This window comes from Carcharodon carcharias, chromosome 3 (assembly GCF_017639515.1).
Source record: "Carcharodon carcharias isolate sCarCar2 chromosome 3, sCarCar2.pri, whole genome shotgun sequence".
Taxonomy (NCBI): domain Eukaryota; kingdom Metazoa; phylum Chordata; class Chondrichthyes; order Lamniformes; family Lamnidae; genus Carcharodon; species Carcharodon carcharias.
This window is the reverse complement of record NC_054469.1, coordinates 202,308,285-202,332,638: the sequence shown is the minus strand read 5'-3', so window position 1 is coordinate 202,332,638 and position 24,354 is coordinate 202,308,285. Positions and strand designations below refer to the sequence as shown.

Sequence of the window (24,354 nt, the reverse complement as noted above, 5' to 3'; positions counted from 1 at the left end):
ATTGCTGATTGTGCCCAAAGCAGAAATTCTATCCCAATATCTTTTTAGAGGAAAAACAAGTGGCATATCTATTATTCTGTGCGTTGAAGAAGGCAGAAAAATATATTTCACCGTGTCTTGTGTAAATAGAATCATCAACTGCTTTAAAAAGCTGAGCGTTCGGTCTAATGAGTGCTCCGGTACAGTCTGCCTTTTGAGGAGTGGCAAATTGTGGCAGCATGTGATACGTTCCAGTAGCTGGTGTACAGACTAAGGGTTCTATTTTATGGTACCTGTGTCTCACTATCGGCCATCTAGCTATTGGCAGCAAAAGCTACATTTCAGATCATAGGGAATGTGATGTCTGTTCTCTGGCATGCTACATTTAGTGTAGAAAACCAAAAATGCAACCATTGTCAGCAAATTCAAATTGAGTGGCTGAATAATTACTGTGAATTCCTTAAAGTGTTACTGTCAAGCCCTGCATGCAACTCAATCCAAATTCTTGTTCGATAAAATAGCTACCAACTAAGCACCCAAAAACACTTGCTCAATTTGAATTTGTAGCTATGTGCGTTCAGAGGCCTTCATTTAACAAAAGTCATTTTTGAAAGGGGGGTCTTATAATCAAATGTACTACACAGAAGAAAGTTATTGGAGGTTATTTCAGTGTTTGGAAACCAAAGAAAGATTTGGTGGTTTGCAAGGAAGCATAAACATTTCTTTGGCTATTTGGCAAAATTTTAATGCAAGATATTTTTTGTTAGATAAAACCTTAAGATGGGCCTTAATTCACTTTCTTGTCTATTGGCCATTTTCATTGATGGATTAAAAAGCCCAGCTCCTTCAGGCATAGGGAAGGGAAATTGGAGGTGAAGGAGACTAGGCTACAATCTCATCTCCAAGCAACTGGTTAACTATAGGCATTAGTTTCTATTGTACTGATTTTAACAGCTGAAAATATTACCAGGATTGCTTAACCCTGGAATCTCCTAAAAACTCGCACTATTTAAGCCTTGAGAGATTTGATTCGTAGTGCTTCTGTTTTTTAAAATAACAATTTGCACTTATGTAGCATCTTTGATGTCTCAAGGAGCTTCACGGAAACATTGTAAAACAAAATATAACATGAGCCCCATAAGGGGATATTAGGTCAGTGACCAAAAGTTCGGTCAGAGGTTGGTTTTATGGAGTTTTTAAAGGAGAAAAGAGGGGTAGTGAGTTGAAGAGGTTTAGGGAGGGAATTCCAGGGCATAGGCAGCTGAAGACACAAACATCAGTGATTAAAATTGGAGATGCACATAAGAGGCCAGCATTAGAGGAGCATGGGTATCTTAACAGGGTTTTAGGACTGGAGATGATTACAGAGATAGGGTGAACCAGGCCATAGAGGGATTTGAAGATGATGTGATCTGCTGCATTGTTGACTTGACACCTCTACCAAAAGTAATTGCTAGAAAATCTTGTGTCACACGTAAGTGAGCTCTAGACCATGGAATTTGAGTTAAACAATAATCAAGTCATAAGTCAGGCCCAGCTTCACTCATTTTTTACAATAGAAGGTTTCCATGAACCTTACTGTTACAAACAGCTGAGAGAGGCAAACTGAACTCCTTTATTTTTCTCACCATCTGTCCATAAGCAGAGATGTTTCCATTTTTGAAATAGGTTGTGGTGTGTTTCCCCAAACCCTCTGTCCGTGAAGTCAATTTTAAAGTGACTCACAGCAGACTCTCTTTAGAGTTAAATTAGAAGTATTGTTTATTCATACATTCAAATCCAGTGGATGGTGGTCGCAGCTACACACACCCACAAACGCACATGCACACGAGAAGGAAATAGGAAATAAGAGTTTTACGGCTAAAAGTAACTTTATAAAAAATCAAAGATATAGATATTATTTCAAATGAATGTTAGAGTCCAGTGAGGGTTCCTTCATGAAGTTAAGGTTCAGTCAGCTGAAAGCAGGAGTTGCAGAATTCCTTTAAAGTTGGTGATGATACAGCAAGATGAGGTTGGTACGCACTTGACACTTGAGCCACTCCACAGGCGATGGCAAGAATCTAGAAGACTGGGCTTCGAGGAAGTTTAGACCTGAGGCAGGCTTTGTTGCCAGCTTGGAGCCCTGCTTTGGTGTTGACAGGCTGGGTGTTAAGCAGCAGAAACTCTGAGAGTCCAGGAGTGTGACATTAAAACTTTTCAAAAGCCAATGGCCTTTAGGTCATGTGGTGTTGCCCGTTGATGAATCAGTTTCTGGTTAACAATCGGTTTCGATGTCTCTGGTCAAAATCCATTGTTCACCTTAGGAGATAGATGGTGGTTATACACACCTCTGCAGGTATAATAGATTTCAATGGCCCTCTCTTTATTGTAAGCCTGCACTGGGGAGACAAACTGCCAGTTGCTCCCTTGTTTTGTTGATTGTAATGGGTCTACAAAGTGATAGGTGTGAGATTCCACATGTCTGAGGGTTGAACTTTTTTCCTGTAATTATTGTTGGAAGTTTCCAGAACTGTAATTACTGTTGGAAGTTTCTAGAAATGTAGCCAACTTGAAAATCATGTGACGCGTAGCAGCCATGTTTTTTGGTCCAGCAAAGCCCATTTTTAAATAAGCGGAAAGTAAGGTTTGATTTAAACAGTTTATGATCTCTCTCATGTATAATGGACATGACAGTTTTAAAAATATCTTTACAAAGTAACTAAACCACCAGAATATCATTGCAATTGTTAGATTTTCTATGCCCACGTAGAAAGATCCACATTTTCCATCAATATAGTTTTGCCTATTATAGTTATAGTTTTGCCTATTAACCTCAAATTTATTTACAATTGCCACAGGTATTCTTTTGTCCTCAAGATCAATCAGTTGAGTAAAATCCATGATATCACAGACAAAATTATCTGTTTAAAGGAGTGAATTTGATGGGCCTGTTATTTTTTCTATATTTTCTGATGATTTGTAGACAACAGTCACTAGGCTGTGTTTTACAATTCCCTGTTTCCTGGACTTGTTTTGAAATTGGTAAAATTGAAAAAAACATTCTCCCATTGATTGTGCTTAATTGCTGTTTTGTAATTAAAAAAACAGAGTCCACTGTTTAGTTGATTTTCACCTGAGAAGAGCTGAAATTGAGCACTCGATTTATGATTAAAATGTGTTATCATTTGGTTAGACTTCTGTGTATTTCTTAGAAAAGATTTCTTCTCATCTTCATGCATCGTGACTGGCAGAGATTGTGAAAATTTACTTCCACGCTTATTTATGGCAGAATTGTTTCCAAACAGCCATGGTGAATTGCATGAAATTGACCAGAGTAACTCACCTATCAAGTCCTTATTTATTATTTTATGCAGGGAAGCACATGATTTTGAGAATTTTCACCTGAGGAATTGTTGGCAGTGAGTTTATATTACACCACTTGATGTAGCACGTTGAAATGACTGTGCCATCGAAATAATAAAAACTGCTGTGGTTAGGAAGCACCTTCAAAGCAATAAAACATCATATGCTTCAAGGTATGTTATCAAACAAAAATTGATACCGAGCCACATGAGATAGAAACATAGAAAAGAGGGGCAGGAGTAGGTCATTTGGCCCTTTGAGCCTGCTGCGCCATTCAATATGATCATGGCTGATCCTCTATCTCAGTGCTGTACACCTGCCCTCTCCCAAAACCCCTTAATGCCTTGAGAGTCCAGTAATCTATCTATTTCCTTAAGTATATTCAGTGACTTGGCTTCCACAGCCTTCATTGGTAAAGGATTCCATTAGTTCACCACCCTCTAACGAAGAAATTCCTCCTCATCTCAGTCCTAAATAAGAGTGTGACCCCTTGTTCTACACCCGCCCCTCCAGTCAGAGGAAATATCAATCCTGCATCCAGTCAGTCCATCCCTGTCAGAGTTTTATATGTTACAATGAGATGATCTCTCATTCTTCTAAACTCCAGTGAATACAGGCTTAGTCGCCTCAATCTCTCCTCATATGACAACCCTGCCATCCCAGGAATCAGTTTGGTGAACCTTTGCTATGCTCTAAGGCACGTATATCCTTTCTTAGGTAAGGAGACCAAAACTGTGCACATTATTCCAGGTGTGGTCCCACCAAGGCCCTGCACAGTTGCAGTACAACATCCTTGCTCCTATACTCAAGTCCTCTTGCAATGAAGGCCAACATACCATTTGACTTCTTAATTGCTTGCTGCACCTGCATGCTTACTTTCAGTAATTGGTATACAGGGACGCCCAGATCCTGTACATCAACATTTCCCAATCCCTCACCATTTAACTAATACCCTGCCATTCTGTTTTTCCTACCAAAGTGAATAACTTCACACTTATCCACGTTACACTGCATATGCCATGTATTTGCCCACTCACTCAACCTATCTAAATCGCCTTGAAGTCTCTTAACACCCTCCTCATCGCTCATATTCCCACCAAGTTTCGTGTCATCAGCAAACTTGGAAATATTACATTTGGTTCCCTCATTCAAATCATTGATATATATTGTGAATAGCTGGGGCCCAAGCATTGATCCCTGCGGTACCCAACTATTCGCCACCTGCCACTCCAAAAAGACCCATTTATTCCTACTCTGTTTCCTGTCTGCTAACCAATTCTCAATCCATGCAACTATATTACCCCCAATCCCATGTGTTTTAATTTTACACAATAATCTCTTACGTGGGACTTTATCAAAAGCTTTCTGAAAACTCAAATACACCACATCCATTGGTTCTCCTTATCTATTCTGCAAGTTAGGTCCTCAAAGAACTCCAGAAGGTTTGTCAAACATGATCTCCCTTTCATAAATCTATGTTGACTTTGTCTAATCCCGTTAATATTTTCTAAGTGTCCTGTTATTATGTACTTTATTATAGACTCTAGCATTTTCCCTACCACATTTAAGGCCACTTTAGATTCCAAACTACTTTGCCTTCCCAAGTAAGACTGCAGGTGAAATGATTGTTGTGAAGGAGGGTAGTGGATCCAGAAAATGTAAAAGCCCTAGACGTTTGAAGCTCTCTGCCATATACCTCATCGTAAGGATGGTAACACTTTGAGTTATATTTGTTATTAATCTCTCAACCAAATTGCTGTAACTTATGATAGTACAAAATTTGCTGAAAACTGTTAATAGAAACGTATAATCTCTTCTGAAATATAGTATTGCAACGAGAAGTCATTTACAATCAATCTGTGGATCGAAAGCAACTGGCATAAGGAACTTGCTAAAAGTTAAGTAGATGCAGCAGACGTGAAATGCTACGTTAAATGTTCCTAGTTCGGACTTGCATTTTAGTCACCAGTGTACATAACTGTTATCTACAAATGTTAATCCATTGGAGTTAGTACTGGCTTTCACTTGTAAGCTGTGATGCTTCAAAGGTAATGGTTCCAGTAGATAATAAGGTTTATTTGTGTGCTGTGTTTCGATGTAACCCTTTTCTGTTGAAGGAACGTGCTTTGAGTTATAATGAGGGGTGTTGGAAGATCATGTGGAAACTGGGAGGTCAGAGTGAGTGTAAAACAAATGTGAACGTGGCTAAGTTTTCAGTTATGTTGGATGTCAATGATTAACTCCATGTTAAACTTTCACAGGAACTGTGAGTTCTAATAATGTACAACTTTACTGGGTCTTGTTAAAATTTTTCAGTGTCTTAACATTGTCAACAGGAATGTTTAAAAAAGGAAAATAATAAGTGAGTACTTTCTTGGCGCCAACCCCTCCCCCTGAAACCCTCAATTTATTTTTCTTTCTCTTCACCATTGCCACATACTTTCATTCAGCAAATGATGAGTCTGGAGTCCTGTTCCTGGCCATCTGCCTGTATACTACCAAAGCTACCTATCAGTAAGTATGTGTGGGTGTCCAGAGTCAGCATTGGTCTTTTTTTCTCCTCTATTTTCCCCATACCCCAGAAAAGGAGGAATACTTGGAATCCCTTCATAACAGCAAATTAAAGATCAAATGTTTATCACATGCAAAATTTTACTTGCAAGGTTTATTCATAACTCCTTTTGACTGGACAAGCACAGTCTGCTGGTATATCTGCTTGAAGTGAATGTTCCAGAATATATTCTGGAAGGCTTTGAACATATGAGTAAGTTGATTTTTCTGGATTTATTTTCTTTGTGAATTTTTACAAGGACAGCATAGGGGAGTTTGTGTAAGTTGCTACTGTCTTCTCCAGTATGCATAAATTGTATTCAATTACTTTGACGACTGAGATCTCCAGTTTATACCAGTTGTAGCCAAAGTGATAGAGAAGCAAAATTTGCAGACAAATTATTTTTTTAACATGCAGGAACTACACACTAGTGAGAGGGACTTCAATTATTCCCATATGGACTGCAATAATATAGTCTTTATTACCATCTCTAGCCCAATGAGGAAGGGAACAGTGCTGGATTTAACTCTGGGGAATGAAGTGGGGCAAGTGGTGCATATTTCAGTGGATGAGCGTTTGGGAAACAGTGAACATAACATCAGGTTTAGAATATGGGAATAATTATGGGAAAGACATGGTTCAATCAAGTGTAAATATACTCAACTGGAGGATGGGTAACTTCACTGAGTTGAAAAGGGATCTGGTCCAAGTGGATTGGAATAAAAAAAGTAGTGGACAAAACAGTAATTGGTCAATGGGAGGCCTACAAAGTGGAGATGATTCAAGTACACATTCTCATGAAGGGCAAAGGTGGGCATCTAAAGTTAGAGTTCCCTGGATGAACAGACATAAAATGATACAGAAGAAGGAGGCTTATGACTATGTAAGATTCATAATACAGTAGAGAAGCAAGCTGAAAATAGAGGTGATCAAAAAAGATAATAAGGGGATAGGAGAGAGTATGAGAATAGATTAGCTGCTCAGATAAAATTAAACTCAGAAGTCTTTTAAAGACATATCAATTGTAAAGGAGTAGGATGTGGCTGATAAGGGCCCAAAAAGAGGACCACCTTGTGGAGGCAGAGGGAAATGCCTGAGTTACTAAATGAGTACTTTGATTCTAGTGGATGCAGATGCAATGTTAAAGAAAAAGACAGTAGTGATTTGGATGGAATAAAAATAGAGATGTACTTAAAAAGTTGGCAGTCTCAAAGTAGGAAAATCATCTGGTGTGGAGGGGGATGCATCCCAGGTTACTGAGGGAAAATTGTAGAGGCTCTGGGCACAATCTTCCATTCCTGCTTTGGTATGAGGGCAGTGCTGGGGAACTGGAGGATTGCAAATGTTACACCTCTGTTTTTAAGAAAAAGAGGAAGGGGATAAACCCAGCAGCTACAAGCCAGTCAGCCAAGCTTCACAGGGCAGTGAGGGAGATCTCAGAGACAAGAATGCAAGACAAATTGAATTAACATTTGCAAAAGCATGGGCTAATAAATGAAAGTCAGTATGGATTTGTTAAAAGCGTATCTATCATGTTTGAGTAACTTGATTTATTTTTTTAATGAAGTAATGGAGAAGGTTAATGAGGGTAGTACATTTGATGATGTGCATATGGACTTTTAAAAGGTGTTTGACAAAGTACCGCCTAATAGACTTTTTAGCAAAATTACAATCCATGGAGTTAAATGGTCAGTGGTAGCACTGGCCAAAAATTGGCTATGGGAGAGAAAGCAGAGAGTAGTGGTGAATGGCTATTTTTCAGGTTGGAAGGAAGTGTATGGTAGCGTGGACCGGGTATTTTTATTCACACTCACTGAGGCAATATGAACTAAATGGCACAATTTTAGTTTAAGTGCAGGAACAGAAAGACATTGAGGTTTATGTACACACATCTTTGAAGGTGGAAGGACAGGTTGAGAAGGCTGGTCTTTTTGGGCGGGGGGGGGCGTTGCGGGGATATAGGATCTTTGACTTTATTAATAGAGGGATAGAATACCAAAGCAAGGAAGCTAGCTAAATCTTTTATAAGATGCAGGCCTCATCTGGAGTATTGTGCTTAATGATGGGCACCGTACTTTTTAGGGAGGATGCCAAGGCCTTGAAACGAGTGCATAAGAACATAAGTCAGAGCAGGAGTAGGCCATTCGACCCCTCAAGCCTGCCCTACCATCAATAGGATCATGGTTGATCTGCCCCAGGCTTCAACTCCTCTTTCGAGCCAGCTCCTCATAGCCCTCAACTCCCTGATATTTCAAAAACCTACCTACCTCCTCTTTAAACACATTGTGACCCAACCTCCACAACTCTTTGGCGTAGAGAATTCCAGACATCACTACCGTCTGAAACAGGAAATTCTTTTGTATCTCAGTTTTAAACGAGTGTCCCCTTTTTCTGTAACTATGTCCTCTTTTTCTGTAACTATGTCCCCTAGTTCGAGTTTCCCTCACTAATTGAAACATCATCTCAACATCTACCCTATGGTGCTGTTGTTGTCTGGCGCACTGACCTCTATCTCGCAGAGGCTGAGCATCAACTCGCAGACACTTCCTCCTACCTCTCCCTGGACCATGACCCCACGACTGAACATCAAGCCATTGTTTCCAGGACTGTCACTGACCTCATCTCCTCTGGGGATCTCCCTCCCACAGCTTCCAACCTGACAGTCGCCCAACCTCGGACGGCCCGCTTCTATCTCCTACCCAAAATCCACAAACAGAACTGCCCCGCTAGACCGATCGTCTCAGCTTGCTCCTGCCCCACAGAACTCATTTCTCGTTATCTTGACTCCCTTCCCTCTCCCCTTGTCCAGTCCCTTCCCACCTACATCCGTGATTCTTCTGACACCTTACGTCACATCAACAATTTCCAGTTCCCTGGCCCCAACTGCTTCCTCTTCACCATGGACGTCCAATCCCTCTACACCTCCATCCCCCACCAGGATGGTCTGAGAGCCCTTAGCTTCTTCCTCGAACAGAGGCCCGAACAATCCCCATCCACCACTACTCTCCTCCGTCTGGCTGAACTTGTTCTCACGCTGAACAATTTCTCCTTCAACTCCTCTCACTTCCTCCAAATAAAAGGTGTGGCTATGGGTACCCGCATGGGCCCCAGCTATGCCTGTCTCTTTATGGGGTATGTGGAACATTCCTTGTTCCAGTCCTACTCCGGCCCCCTTCCACAACTTTTTCTCCGGTACATCTATGATTACTTCGGTGCCGCTTCATGCTCTCGTCGGGACTTGGAAAAATTTATTAATTTTGCTTCCAATCTCCACCCCTCCATCATTTTCACGTGGTCCATCTCTGACACTTCCCTTCCCTTCCTTGACCTCTCTGTCTCAATCTCTGGTGATAGACTGTCCACCAATATCCATTACAAACCCACCGACTCCCACAGCTATCTCAACTACAGCTCCTCACAGCCCCGCTTCCTGTAAGGACTCCATCCCATTCTCTCAGTTCCTTCGCCTCCGTCGCATCTGTTCCGATGATGCTACATTCAAAAACAGTTCCTCTGACATGTCCTCCTTCTTCCTTAACCGAGGTTTTCCACCCACAGTCGTTGACAGGGCCCTCAACCGTGTCCGGCCCATCCCCCGCGCATCCGCCCTCACGCCTTCTCCTCCCTCCCAGAAACATGATAGGGTCCCCCTTGTCCTCACTTATCACCCCACCAGCCTCCGCATTCAAAGGATCATCCTCCGCCATTTCCGCCAACTCCAGCATGATGCCACCACCAAACACATCTTCCCTTCACCCCCTTTATCGGCATTCCGTAGGGATCGCTCCCTCCGGGACACCCTGGTCCACTCCTCCATCACCCCCTACTCCTCAACCCCCTCCTATGGCACCACCCCATGCCCAGCAAAAGATGCAACACCTGCCCCTTCACTTCCTCTCTCCTCACCGTCCAAGGACCCAAACACTCCTTTCAAGTGAAGCAGCATTTCACTTGCATTTCCCCCAACTTAGTCTACTGCATTCGTTGCTCCCAATGTGGTCTCCTCTACATTGGAGAGACCAAACGTAAACTGGGCGACCGCTTTGCAGAACACCTGCGGTCTGTCCGCAAGAATGACCCAAACCTCCCTGTCGCTTGCCATTTTAACACTCCACCCTGCTCTCTTGCCCACATGTCTGTCCTTGGCTTGCTGCATTGTTCCAGTGAAGCTCAACGCAAACTGGAGGAACAACACCTCATCTTCCGACTAGGCACTTTACAGCCTTCCGGACTGAATATTGAATTCAACAACTTTAGGTCGTGAGCTCCCTCCCCCATCCCCACCCCCTTTCTGTTTCCCCCTTCCCTTTTTTTTTTCCAATAAATTATAAAGATTTTCCTTTTCCCACCTATTTCCATTATATAATAAAAAAAACCCACTAGAGCTATACCTTGAGTGCCCTACCATCCATTCTAAATTAGCACATTCGTTTAGATAATATCACCAACTTTAACTCTAACACCTATGTGTTCTATTGTACTATTGTTGTTGACATCTTTTGATGATCTGCTTCTATCACTGCTTGTTTGTCCTTACAACCACAACCCCCCCCCCCCCCCCCCCCCAACCTCTCTGTCTCTCTATCTCTCTGCCCCCCACACACACACCTTAAACCAGCTTATATTTCAACCCTTTCTTGGACTCGAACTCAAGTTCTGTCGAAGGGTCATGAGGACTTGAAACGTCAACTCTTTTCTTCTCCGCCGATGCTGCCAGACCTGCTGAGTTTTTCCAGGTAATTCTGTTTTTGTTTTGGATTTCCAGCATCCGCAGTTTTTTTGTTTTTATCTACCCTATCAAGCCCCCTCAGAATCTTGTATGTTTCAATAAGATCACCCCTCATTCTTCCAAACTCTAAAGAATAAAGGCCTAACCTGTTTAGCTGTTCTTGACAAGTCAACCCCTTTATCCCAGGAATCAGCCTCGTGAATCTCTTTTGAACTGCCTCCAATGACAGTATATCCTTTCTTAAATACAGGGACCAAAACTGTACACAGTACTCCAGGTGCCGCCTTACCAACACTTTGTATAGTTGTAGCAAGACTTACCTATTTTTAAGCTCTAACCCCCCTAGCAGTACAGGCCAAAATTCTATTTGCCTTCTTAATTACTTGCTGCACTTGCATGCTAACTTTGTTTCATACACAAGAACACCCAGATTCCTCTGTGCTTTTCAAAATGTCCTATTTCTTCCTTAATAATGGACTCTAGCATTTCCCAATGACAGATATTAGGCTGACTGGTCTATAGTTTCCTGCTTTTTGTCTGTCTCCCTCCTTGAACAGGGTCATCATATTAGCGGTTTTCCAATCTGCTGGCATCCTCCCGGAATCCAATGAGTTCTGGAATATTTCGCCCAATTCCCCAACTATCTCTTCAGCCACTCCCTTTAAACCTGTTGGCCTGCATAATTGGATGCAGGCCAACAGGTTCTGGCAACTTATCTGCCTTTAACCCCATTGGTTTGTCAAATACTTTGTCCCTCGTGAAGAGACCGTTACAAGATCTTTCCCCCCATTAGCTCCTTGCTTATCTGATAGTTTTAGGATGTTTATAGTGTCCTCCACTGTGAAGACCGATGCAAAATATTGGTTTAAATTATCTGCCATTTCCCTATTCCCTGTTATCAATTCTCCAGTCGCATCCTCCAAGGGTCCCACGCTCACTTTAGCTACTCTTTTTATAAACCCATAGAAGCTCTTGCTGTTTGTTTTTATATTTCTTGCCAATTTACTTTTGCAATCAATTTTCTCCCTATTAGTCATCCACTGCTGTTTCCTAAAAAAAAAATCCCAATCCTCTGGTCTGCTATTAATTTTTGCCACTTTGTATGCCTTAGTTTGGGTTCAGTAGAATGATGTCAGGGATTAGGGAATTCATTTATGTGGAGAGAATAGCAAGCTGGGTTTGTCATCCTCAGAACAGGGAAAGCTAAAAGAAGATTTAATAAGTGATGTTCAAAGCCATGGAGGATTTTGATAGTGGATGAAAATCTATTTCCAGTGGTAGGAGGCTGTGCAACCAGAGGACTCAGATGTAAAGTGGTTGGCAAAAGAGCCAGATGTGGTATTAGGAAACTTTTTTTACGATCTGGAATGAACTGGCTGAAAGGAAGCAGATTAAATAGCAATGTTCAAAAGAGAATTGGGTAAAAGAGTTCAAGGGTGTTATGTACTGTATGTCTTGTTTAGCTTGCCGTACTTTGCAAGCCAGTGCATTATGGGATTGCAGAATCTATTTTGTTTGTTAGTTCGGTTGCTGGAGTAAAATCAAATGGAAGCTGCAATGTTCCATCATCTCCGTGCCTACTTGTGTATTGATTAACCTTTCAAAAGTTATCAGCAGTACCAGTATTAAAATATAACAAAGGGGAAAAAATACAGGGCTATCAAGAAAGAATAGTGGAGTGGTATCAATTGGATAGCTTTTTTAAGGAACTGGCACAAGCACCAGGGGATAAATTACCTTTGCACGATATCGTTCAGGGTGCTGGACTGTTGGAGATGACATCTTTTGGATGGAACACTAAACTGAGGCCCTGTCTGCCCTCTGAGTTAGACATAAAAGATCCCTTGGCACTATTTCAGAGAATAGCAGTGGAGTTATTCCTGGTATTATGGTCAATATTTATCCCTCAACCAACATTATAATAAAACATATTATCTGGCCATTGCTGTTTGTGGAAGTTTATGAGCAAGTTGGCTGCCATGTTATCTACATTACAACAGTAATGTAGACGTCTACACTTCAAAAAGTCCTCATTGGCTGTAAAGCACTTTGAGATGACCAGTAGTCATGAAAAGTATTATATAAATACATTTATTTCTATAATTTTGTTTCTATAATTGCCTTGTGATTTCCCCTGTGTTGGAGATGTTTTATTTAGAGTTGTACCTGAAAAATTACTTGTGCACTCTTCATTGCTTTAAGAGACAGATTTTGATGCCAGTGTGTTTTCCCTCAGAGGCCAAGCACTCTATGTAGGCCTGTGAATGACCCAGAACTGTTACCCCTGTTATTTTGTGGAACCATTTGCCTTGCCTGTGTTCAAAATCTGTCCTGTTTATCCTGCAGGACAAACTTGAGAGCATAACATGCAGCAACTACATATATGCAAAATGGGTTTTGTAACTTTCTGCTTCCATCCAAGGGCTTTCTATGAAAGCTGGTGGTCTTTGCATCTGGAAGGTTGTGCATTGCCTCTTAGTGTTGCCATTGGAGAGTTCAAGATAATTCAAACGTTTAACCAGCCCTCTGAAGACTATATAAGAAAACTTATCTTTCTTCTGAAATCAATACTTTTATGAAACTGTGCAGAGCTCTGTGTTTAAAAAAAAATATTTTTTTGGCAAGTTAAGTCACTTGACTTCTGTGTATAAATTCAAATTTTGCTTTATGTGAAAGATTATTAAAAATATTAATTATTTAGGAATCCCTTAAGTATCCAGATATTTTCTGGAAATGGGAAAGGAGATGGGGCAATGCTATGTTGCACATAGCATACTCTTTTTCACCCAAGTTTGAACTCCAGCCAGGCAGATGCTGATAGTCTCCCTTTTGTTTTAAATGGATCTGGTCCCTGGAAGTCGTGCTAGTCATGGAAGTACTGAGTTTAAACATATTAGTATGTCACTGCATCTTTACACAATAGATGCTATTGAGTACTGCAAAAATCGCAACCAGTACACTCACCTAGTAGTATCATGTTCCTTTTTGGAGAACTGTAACGTAATGACTTAAGTGCTGTATGCTATTTCCTGCAATAAGCTTAATACTGACTAAATGTACTGTCATTACAACAGGTGAAATTTGTGCTTTCAGAAGTATTGCATCTGGAAAAACAGCATAATAATTGGAAATTTATTTTTACACAGTGCCAATCTTAGCAGATTAGGTATTGTTTGAAATGAAATTATAAATGATAGAAACTGAATGGCACCGTAAGTTATTCACAAACTATACATCTCAGATCTAGGTAAAGAGAAAGAAAGACTTTGGGCAGAATTTTACGCCAGCAGGATTTTACGGTCCCACCAGAGTCAATGGACTTTCGAATGGTTCGCAGCATTTTACTGCCCTGCCCCCGCCATGACGGGGTCATAAAATTCCGCCCTTGAATTTGTATAGTGCCTTTCATAGCCACCAAATGCCCTAAAGCACTAATGAAGCATTTTTGGAGTGTAGTCACTGTAATGCTGGAAAATACAGCAGATATCACTTTGTCACCATGAAGTAAGGTTTTGAAGACAGGAAGTACCTGCAGACATAAGATTTTTCATATTTGGATATAACAACAAATAATGTCCGTACAGTACATAACATAAGAACTAGGAGCAAAAATAGGCAATTCAGCCCCTCGAGCCTGCCCCACCATTCAATATGATCATGGCTGATCCCATTTCAGCCTCAATCCCAATTTCCCGCCCTCTCCCCATAACCTTTCAACCTGTTACTAATTAAAAATCTGTATCTCCTCAAATTTATTCAGCGTCCCGGCATCCAGTGCACTCTGAGGTAGTGAATTTATTAGATTCACGACCCTTTGAGAAAAGTAATTCCTCCTCATCTCTGATTTAAATCTACCACCCCTTAGCCTAAAACTATGGCCTCTCGTTCTAGAATGTCCCACAAGGGGAAACATCCGCTCCACATCTACTTTGTCTATCCGCTTTAATACCTTATATACCTCAATTAGATCTCCTCTCATCCTTCTAAACTCTAGCCAGTATAGACCTAAACAGCTCAATCTTTCCTCATAAGACAAGCCGCGCATTCTCTGGAATCAATCTAGTGGACCTGCTCTGAACCACCTCCAGTGCAGCTACATCCTTCCTCAAGTAAGGGGACCAAAACTGTGCGCAGTGCTCCAGGTGCGGACTCACCAATGCCTTGTACAGTTGCAGCAACACTTCCCTATTTTCATATTCTATTCCCTTAGCAATAAATGCCAAAATTCCATTTGCCTTCCTTATTACCTGCTGTACCTGGCATACTAGCTTTCAGTGATTCATGCACGAGGACACCCAGATCCCCCTGCACCGATGCATTCTGAAGTTTCTCTCCATTTAAATAATAAGTCAGTAACTGAACAAATGCAGAAATCTGGTTATTGGCTTGCGACATCCAAGTTGCAAAATGGATTTTTTTATCATACAAAACCATACAATACAAAACCATTTTACATTTAAATTTTACATTTGTATTTTCCTTCAGTATTCTGAAACCTTATCTGAAATTTTGTCTTCTATAAGCAAAACTAAAATCAATAAATTTCTAGAATGTACTTATATATTCTGTGTAGTCTTGTTTTGTCCTGCTGACTTTTAGCTGTGATTTTGGGAAGGGTGATCACTGCAAATATTGATAAGAGTTTCCTTTGTAACAGCAAAATTTACATCCAGTATTTGAAGCTTGTGGTAGTAGCTTTGAAGAAGCCACGTTAATTGTTTTGAAGTAACATGAGAGAAACTAATTTGTGATCTAGCAGTGAATTGTGCATCGGGCTACAGCTGTGCTGTCACTTCTGTGGCTTGCAATCTGATTGGTTGTGCATTGATCAACTACAGTGATCAGATTGCTTCCTGACTCAGTGATGTAATATCCTGTCCAGCATGAAGCCATCTGATCGCTTGAGATGACATGTGGCATGTAAGTGCAGAGTGGTGTGAAACTGTGTTCCAAAAGTGCCCAGTTTGTCCAAGGCACTTTGTATTACTATAGAGTCTCCATAAGAGTCATGTCATTCTGGTGTCTTGAGAAAGTGAACACAGTCTTCCGTTTTCCTAACATTTCAAAAGTTATCACAAACAAATGGAGCTCTGCGCTAATCTGTTTACTGACTATCAGTGCAATTGGCATACAGGGGCACAAAGTAATGCTTGCTTGTTACCAACTGCGCATCATAATCAGACCAATAGTGCAGCAGTATGGCTATAGGCTTACACATCTGAAAAGAGCACTGTGTTGCATAAGTAGCATTTAGAAAGCTGTGCTTTTTTTTGTTTCTTACTGGTTATGTGCAATCTCAGTTGGTCCACATATCGCTTTGTTTCACAGTGACGCCAGGCCAGTGTCGCACAGAGATGGAGTGCACGAGAGCAAGTTGATTTGGTCAAGAGTCTTTGACCCTGTTTTTCTTTTTTTCTCATTCCTAAGAAGGGAAATTGCAACCCCCTACCAACCAACGAAAGACCAGAAGCACCAAAGGGGGCGGGGTGGAGGGAGGAGCTGTGGAAGCGGTTTTGTTACAAATCTGCAGCAAGCCTTTTTAAGTTTCTTGTATTGCTGCTTGAGTCATTCTAAATATAAATGAAGCTGAGTGTTCCATTAAAACTACAATTGTTTTTTCCCTGCTGTAAGCATGTATACACATGAATGGTGCTTGGGAATCTTCAGTATTTATTTGCTGGTTGACACATTCTCTTAGTTTGAACTTTCAGAATAAGCGCCAAACTGAACGGCTTAATTAGTAAGCTAAGTGAGCTAAGAGTTTGCTAAAACTTAAATACCAAAACGCCTTATTTCTTCTCCCTCACCACAGATATATGCCGGGTATGTCGGTCAGAAGGGACACCAGACAAACCACTTTACCATCCTTGTGTGTGCACTGGTAGTATCAAGTTTATACATCAAGAGTGGTAGGTTGGATTAGATTAATATACTGTGCAGTAGTCTTTTACCTTTGTGCAAAATACTATTTTATGAAGTGGTATAATTTACATGACAATGAGGAAAGGCAATTTTCTGCCAACATTAGCTTTCTTCAAAATCGTCTCACAAATTAGTATCTCAGTTATGTTGTGTTGAATAACTTTTAAATATGATGATTAAATCTAATTAATTTTCTTTGCAATGTAGATGGGAAATTAAAGCAGGAACATTGGAATAGCTCCATATAAATTCTAAAGTGATTAAAAAGAATTTTATTTGGTTTATCTAATGAGTGAAGCATTTAAATAATTGACAGCTACATTAGATAGAAAAATGAAAACTGTAAATATTGGAAATGTAAAATTAAAAAATGAAAGTGGGTATGTATAGCGGCTCTTTCAGCACCTGAAAAGATAAATTAATTAGATTATTTATCAACTGAATATTCGAGCTGCTGCTGATCTGGACCCCACCCCCTAGAAGAATGATACAGCACAGAAAAATCTTTCAACCTACCGTCCCTGTGCCTCTCTTTGGTAGAGCTATCCAATAAGTTACACACCCCCAAAGGATCAGGTACCAGCAAGAAAACTCCATTGGCCAGTAGTTAATATCTACCCCAAGATCTCTAACAATGTAGCACTCCTTCGGTACTACATTGAAGCATTAGTGTAGAGTATGTGCTCAAGTCTGGAGAGAGGCATGAACCTAAAAAAATCTAGCCTGCGCAAAAGTCCTATCAACTGAGACAAGCTGAGAACTAAGATTGTTAAAGACTAGTCACCAAACCAGTGTAAAATAAATCAACAATGCCTTGATGGATGGGGTACTTGGATCTTTTAAGGTTTATCAGTATATGCGGCAATTAACAATACAAGGTGCAACTGTTGCAAATCAACCATAATTGTACGGGATTAAGCTTTTGTTTACACATGATAATAAGCGAATTTATTGTGTATAATATGAAGATACATCGATGAGCAAAAAGTAAGACAAACATCATTAAACTGTGCAATGTGGGAGTAATGCTCCCAGTGAACTTTTATAGTGTGACAGAAACTGTCTTGAAAATATTTGAAGCCTTTTCGCAAAAACAAAAAAATGAACAATATTTGTCCATATTTAACAATACTAATATTTTTCACTTCTTTTCCAGTTTAGTTCAGTGGCTCAAACACAGCAGAAAAGAATACTGTGAACTATGCAAACACAGATTTGCTTTCACACCAAGTAAGTAACTAATGTTGCTATAGGCAATTTTGTCAACTCATTTGTTTTGGTGGCGTTCCATTTAATAACATGGTTGAGATTGAGAACTTGGCAAAGTGGATGATCAAATCTGTATTGCACTGCTCTGTGCTGGTTGTCAGGGCACTATTTGGAATGTTGTGCAGCATTCGGAGTTCATTTTTGTAGATAGAATAATGTGCTTACATATGAAACAATTGGAGGAAAGCATCTTACTTTGGGTTAACAACTTTCACACTTAAAGTTAAGGTTGATTTGGTCAACCTGTCGTTGATGAGGGACTGAGTGCTTATTGATGTCCCTAGTTCCAGCAATGGAAACTGTTAACTGATGAGAGTGTATCTCAATTTAGATACAATGAACAGGAATTATATGGATGCCACAGATTATCTGAACGTGGAAAAGATTATATACTCTTGATTCCTTCTGTCCTATCTTGGTTTTATTTTTATCATTTGCACCTGCACTCCTGAAAAATGTGCGCTTGTTTTATATTGGAATCTTGAAGTTATTTATAAGTTTTCCTAGTAAAACTAAAATTGATTGAAAGTTGCTAGAGTTGCCCAGTGTAGAGTTAGAAACTTATGACAGCTCTTAATTCTCTGATGAATATAGTGCAAGGAATGTTGCTTAATAAATACATCAGTGCATGTAATGCAGAAATTGATTAAAATATCTTAGCAACGATAGCACTTTTTGTATGTGTACATAATTTTCAAGTATTTTAAACTGTGTTCCTTGTTTACTCCTTTAACTTTTTCAGAATGTCTATTTTTAATAAAGTGCTGGACTTCATGATTACTTTGCTTCTACAAGTGATCTAGTAGTTGTGTGATTTAATAATTATAATAGCTTTTAAACCCTGGCATCATATGTAATTGTAGTTTAAAATACGTGCTGTGGAACCAGAATAGAATGCAACACTGCTTGAGAGACTGTAGTTAAAAGTAAACAATTAAGGAGAGGAAAACCATCAGACTTTTTATTGCTTTATAATCTTTCAGTATCAAATTCAAATAAAGGAATTATCAAGATGCACAATATATTGGTGCATTGTTAGGAAATAGAGACAGTTTAAGTAAGTTATATTTGTATTTGTGGGTGTTAGGAATGAATTTTTAGCTTTAAAGTTTAAGTTTGATTTGTGTTTCTGTATCTGTGTTAAGAAAGGTCAAATTGTGTTTTTGTCACTTTAAAAAGGTGCCTGCATTTCTAATGAGGGTTTTTACGACTGTAAGCTAAGGTAAACAAACAAGGGTGGAAGAATTGGGCTGTTGCTTAGTAACAGGGGTCCAGAGAGGCAGGTCCCTCCCACAGAGAGAGAGAGACAGAAAAGTTAGAAACAGCAATTTTGTTGTGGAAGCTGTTCGACTGCAGTTGGTTTTGAAAGTAGCTGCCAGGAGAGACTGGAGCAAAGGGGGCAGATAGCCAGTCCCAAACTAAAGAAAAGACCCCAAATTCCAGGTGAGACAGAAACTAGAGAGATTCCCAAGCAGACTTGCTAGTCAAAGAAAGTTCAGGAACCTGAAAAAGGTCCTTGTAAGTGAAGTTAAGAGCGAGGGACAGAGAGAAAGGCTCCAAGCTTAAGATTTACAGAGACAAAAGCTGCAGAAAGCAGGTTTAAAGTGAGAACAGCTTGCAAGAGGCAAGGAGGCCCAAGGAGACAACTGAAGGTCTGTAACTCTTGGCTATCGGCATGTGAAGCAGTGTGTACTGTTGATGGCTGAGTCAGTGAAAGTGCGTGCATGGAAGACAGCTTGAATGCATGTGGTGACCCTGGAAGGAAGAACACCTGAAGGAGAATTTGAAACCCTGGAGGGTGAACCCTTGCGGAAGGCATCTGAGAGAAAGCGTCAGTTTGGGGAAAGATTCCAAGGCAAGGTTTTGGAGAGTGGAGATTGGAAACCCTCGTGTGAAACACAGTGTGAGAAGTGTCTGTGGGAGTTGAGAGATCCATGTTTGAGGTGGCATCTGTCACTTGGTTTCAGAGTGTGTGTCTTGCCACAGGGTCGCCATAGGTTTACATGGACAGTGCACTTACTGTGGACATTAGAGTATAAGATAACTTTTGTAACTTGTGTTATCCTAACAAATCTATATATATCTGTAAAGGTATAGTTATGGGTGAAGGAGTATTGTAATATAGTTGATCTTTTCTTGTTGAATAAATGTTTGTTCTTCTGTCAAAAGCTCATTAGCTGACTCCGGTGACTCTGTCCAGTGGCTACTCTCCACATATCTAAACAAACAAATTAAAAGTTAGGCTCTATCAAGCTGAGTTCCACTCTGGGATCAGGCTTGTCCAGGGGTAACCTCAGATAGGACCATAACAGCATCAACATGCTGTACCAGAAGATTGGAGCTGGTTCTCTCTTGAAGTTTCCAGACGTGTGAATCTTTGCGGTTTTCTGTGATGGTCGGGCAGTATATGGTGGAACTTGGGCAGTTCCATGCAGGGAGTTGAGGGGAAAATTATATGTAACCACCCTGGATTGCACGTGCTTGTGACTGAATCAAGAATTATTGATAGAAGCGTAGGAGCAGGTGAGTATTCTCCCTTGGCAGATGTTATGGAGAAACTCAAGACCTGCAAAAAGGAATTTTCTGATCAGAATGGAGAAGCTTTTTTATGTCAGTGGTGCACTGACCTTCTGACTTTGTCTCAATAGATTGAGGAGCTTGCATATCGCCATTAACTTCTTGCCTTCTGAGACTTGCTGTATGTTACATCAGCTTGGACTTATTATACATTGACTGACCTTTGTGGCTGAAGCACTGACAGGCAGTCTGTACTGAATAGTACAGAGGGTATTGTAGGCAATGGAATGGAATGTTCTGTTCCTCCTCATGAGACTCACTGGTGTAGTCCTTAATAATTCAAATCCCAGCAAGGACTAAATGAAATACTGCAACAGAACAGCCTTGGTGTTGTGCACCATTGGACTAAGTCAGAATTAGCATGTAGTACATTTTCAATGTCTATTTATCCTTCCCTTCCCCCCTCTTCCTCTATTTCCTGTAGTTAAATTGATATGTTCGTTAGTAGATATGTAAGAATAGCTCACCAGGAAGTTACATGCACTGAGCATGGTGTTGACTTTTTTTGAAAAGGCAGGAAGAATTTGAGAATAAATGGTGTTAACCTAACGCAAGTGGTTAAATATTGTAATAAATGCTGTTGTGGGGGGAGATGGGTGTGTGTGTGTTATATTTGTTACATTGCATTGTCGTAGAAGCAAGCATTTTTTGAACGACTAACCTAGATAGGGGATGACTCTTAACACCAGCTTAGCAGAAATAAAACACCCAGCTTAATTGGCAAGTACATGATACATATAATAATTTTACTGCCTACAGAGCTACACATCCTACAGAGGGAGGCAGTGAGGGGCAGAGTCAGGGCGGGAGGCCCATCTTAAATGGAGTTTTTACTGGGGGGAGAAGCCATGGCCAAGCGCAGTCTGAGGCCTGAGTTTGGGGGCTGGCTGGAAGCCATAAGGAATGGTTGGGGGGATGGATTGATGCTGAGAGTTGCTCTTTTGAGCCACGGATGGGGGCTCTTCCCTCCACTCCTGATGTACAGGGAGCTGCTCTCTTGGTGCAGCATCTCCAGCTGGGCCCACACTGAGACCTCTTATGGCTGAGGCAGGCCTCATGTCCCCAGACCGGGCCCCGACCCACATTATCACTTCACTGACTAAGCTTAGCTTCTCTCGTAGCTTGTCAAAATGGCTTTGGGTCGTTTAAACTTTTTGGAATATGGTAGCTAGTGCCATAAGAATGGGCCATGGCTTGGTTTCCCCCAATGCTGCTACTGCACGAGGGAAGGACTCCAGGAGCGGGTATGCTCCACATTTCTCAGGAGACCCAGTTCAGAAGTCTGGGTGAGAAATGTGGACCTCCAGTGCAAGGTAAGTAAATAGGAGGGGAGTGGCCATCCAATGGTGATTGCCACTTAGCAGATTCAGCCAGTTGTGTCCTGATCAGAGACTTCTGTTATGCTGATGATGCTCTGTCACCCACAAGGGAACTTGGGTATAAAGACTCATGGACTGTCTCTCCCATGCCTGAAATTTTTTCCCCTGACTACAAACATCAAGAAAACCATGGTCATGGAACAAGGTTTGCATCTCCGCCCCGATCACACTAAACGCGAAGTGGTTAGCAAATTCTGCTACCTCCGGTCCAAGCTGACAGACAATCTGCCTCTTGATGCAGAACCTGATCCACACATAAGGAAAGCAGCTACCGCCTTTGGCCCACTCACAAAACACGCATGGAATGACATGAAGTTGACTGTGGGCCCAAGCTGATGGTTTATAAGGCCTGTGTTCTCAGCACCTTGTATAGCTGTGAGACGTGGGCGACTTAAAGCTATCAAGAAAATAAACTCAAGAACTTTCAGTCTGGCTGTGTACGGCATATTATGGGTGTATCCTGGTAGGACAAAATCACAAATGCAGCAATCTGCTCTCCAAAGGCAGAGCTCCTGAATTTGTTTGCGCTCATCAGAGGCAGTTTGGTTGGCTTGGGCATGTCTGCAGGATGGAAGACGGTCACATACCCAAGGACTTTCTGTATGATGAGGTAGCCGGAGCCAGATGTCCAGTAGGATGTCCAAAGCTTCACTCAAGGCTGTTTGCAAGCATGACATGAAAGCTTAGACATTGACTACCACACCTGCGAGTCACTAGCTAACGACAGAGGAAAACGGCAATGCCTGTTGTGGGCTGGCATGCACCACTACAATGGCTTGGCAACAGACACCAACAGCAAAACCAACAACCCACAATGACACCTGGTAGTTTCATGTGCAGCACTTGTGGCACAACTTGCCTCAAGGATTGGCCTTTTCAAACGTCAGCAAAGGTGCACCGTATGAAGGCACCCCATCTGAAATGGTTTGTTTGCTGTGTGTCCATCTTTCGTAGATGGAAGGTTGCTGATGACTATAGTGCTACAAGAAAATTTGGTCATTGAACAAAGCACTGTGAAGAAGGATAGAAATTACTGTGCTATATGTGTTCTACTGGCTAAATGGAAAGTGTATTCTTGAGAACATAACTTAAGAAATAGGAGTAGGCCATCCAACCCTTTGAGCCTGCTCCACATTTCCATAAAGCCATGGATGATCTTCAGCCACAACTACATTTTCCCATGATTTCCCCATATCCTTTGATTCCCTTAGTATCCAAAAAAACTATCAATTTGTGTCTTGAATATGCTCAATGCTCTGGATTAGAGAATTCCAAAGATTTACAGCCCTCGCTGCATCTCAGTCCTAAATCCCTTATTCTGAGACTCTAATTCCTATTTTTGGACTCCCCAGCCAGGAGAAACATCTTCCCAGCATCTACCCTGTCAATCCCCATAAATACTTCTTATGTTTCAATGAGATAACCACCTCTCATTCTTTTAAACTCTAGCGCATATTGGTCTAATCCACTCAACCTTTCCTCACAGGACAATTCCCTCACCCCAGCAATCAGTCTTGAAGTTTCTTTGCACTCCCTCTAAGACAAGTATATCCTTCCTTAGGTAAGGAAACCAGAACTATACACAGTACCCAGTGTGGTCTCACCAAGGCCCTTTTTAATTATTGTTAGACTTATTTACTCTTGTACTTATAATAAAGGCTAAAATACCATTTGCTTTCTCATTTGCTTACTGTACCTGCATATTAAATTTTTGTGATTTGTGCACAAGGTCACCCTGGTCCACCTGAATACCAACATTTCTAGTCTCTTGCCATTGTAAAAATGTTCTACTTTTCCACTTTTCTTACCACTTCTCCACATTATATTTAATCTGCCGTTGTTTTTGCCCACCGACTTAACCTATGTCCCTTTGAAGCTTCTTTGCATCCTCCTGCAAGCTTGATTTCACATCCAAACTTTGTATTGTCAGCAAACTTGTATTGTCAGCAAACTTGGATGCGTTAAACTTGCTCCCTTCATCCGAGTCATTGATCTAGTTTGTTAATAGCTGAGGCCCAAACACTAGTACCCACTAGTTATCAGCAATCTGAAGATGACTTGTTTATTTTGTTCTGTTTTCTGTCCATTAACCAATCTTCAGTATATGCTAATATATTAACCCTAATTTAAATAACAGCATTTAATGTGGCACCTTATTGAATGCTTTTTGAAAATCCAAATGAACTACATCCACTGGTTCCTGGTTATCTGCCCTTCTAGCTACAAGCTTAAAAAATCTATAATGGATTTCTCAAACACTATATCCCTTTCACAAATATGTGTTGGGCTCCCCAATTATATTATGGTTTTCTAAGTGCATTGTTACCAGATACCAAATAATAGATTTTAGTATTTCTCTACTACTGAAGTCAGGCTAATTGGCCTATTGATCCCTATTTTCTTTCTCCCTCCTTATTACCTTTTGGCCATCTGGGTCCTTGTCAGCATCTGGGGAATTCTAGAAGATCAAAAGCAATGCAGCAACTTTTTCTCTAGCTACCTCTTTTAAAACACTAGCATCTAAGCCATCAGGTACAGAGGATTTGTGGACTTTCTCTCCCATCAATTTCTCTAGTACTATTTCTTTATTAATGTTAATGTCC

At 40.8% G+C, this 24,354-nt stretch overlaps 1 protein-coding gene across 3 annotated transcripts in view; it reads left to right on the top strand.

The window, feature by feature from the left end:
* march6 (membrane-associated ring finger (C3HC4) 6) overlaps positions 1–24,354 on the top strand; it is a 100,295-nt gene that overhangs the window by 23,360 nt on the left and 52,581 nt on the right. For all 3 annotated transcript variants that reach the window (XM_041183805.1, XM_041183807.1, XM_041183806.1), the window contains exons 2-3: positions 16,417–16,513; positions 17,683–17,756. In XM_041183805.1, the coding sequence (XP_041039739.1) occupies positions 16,417–16,513; positions 17,683–17,756 (171 nt within the window). The remainder of the gene's footprint in view (positions 1–16,416; positions 16,514–17,682; positions 17,757–24,354) is intronic.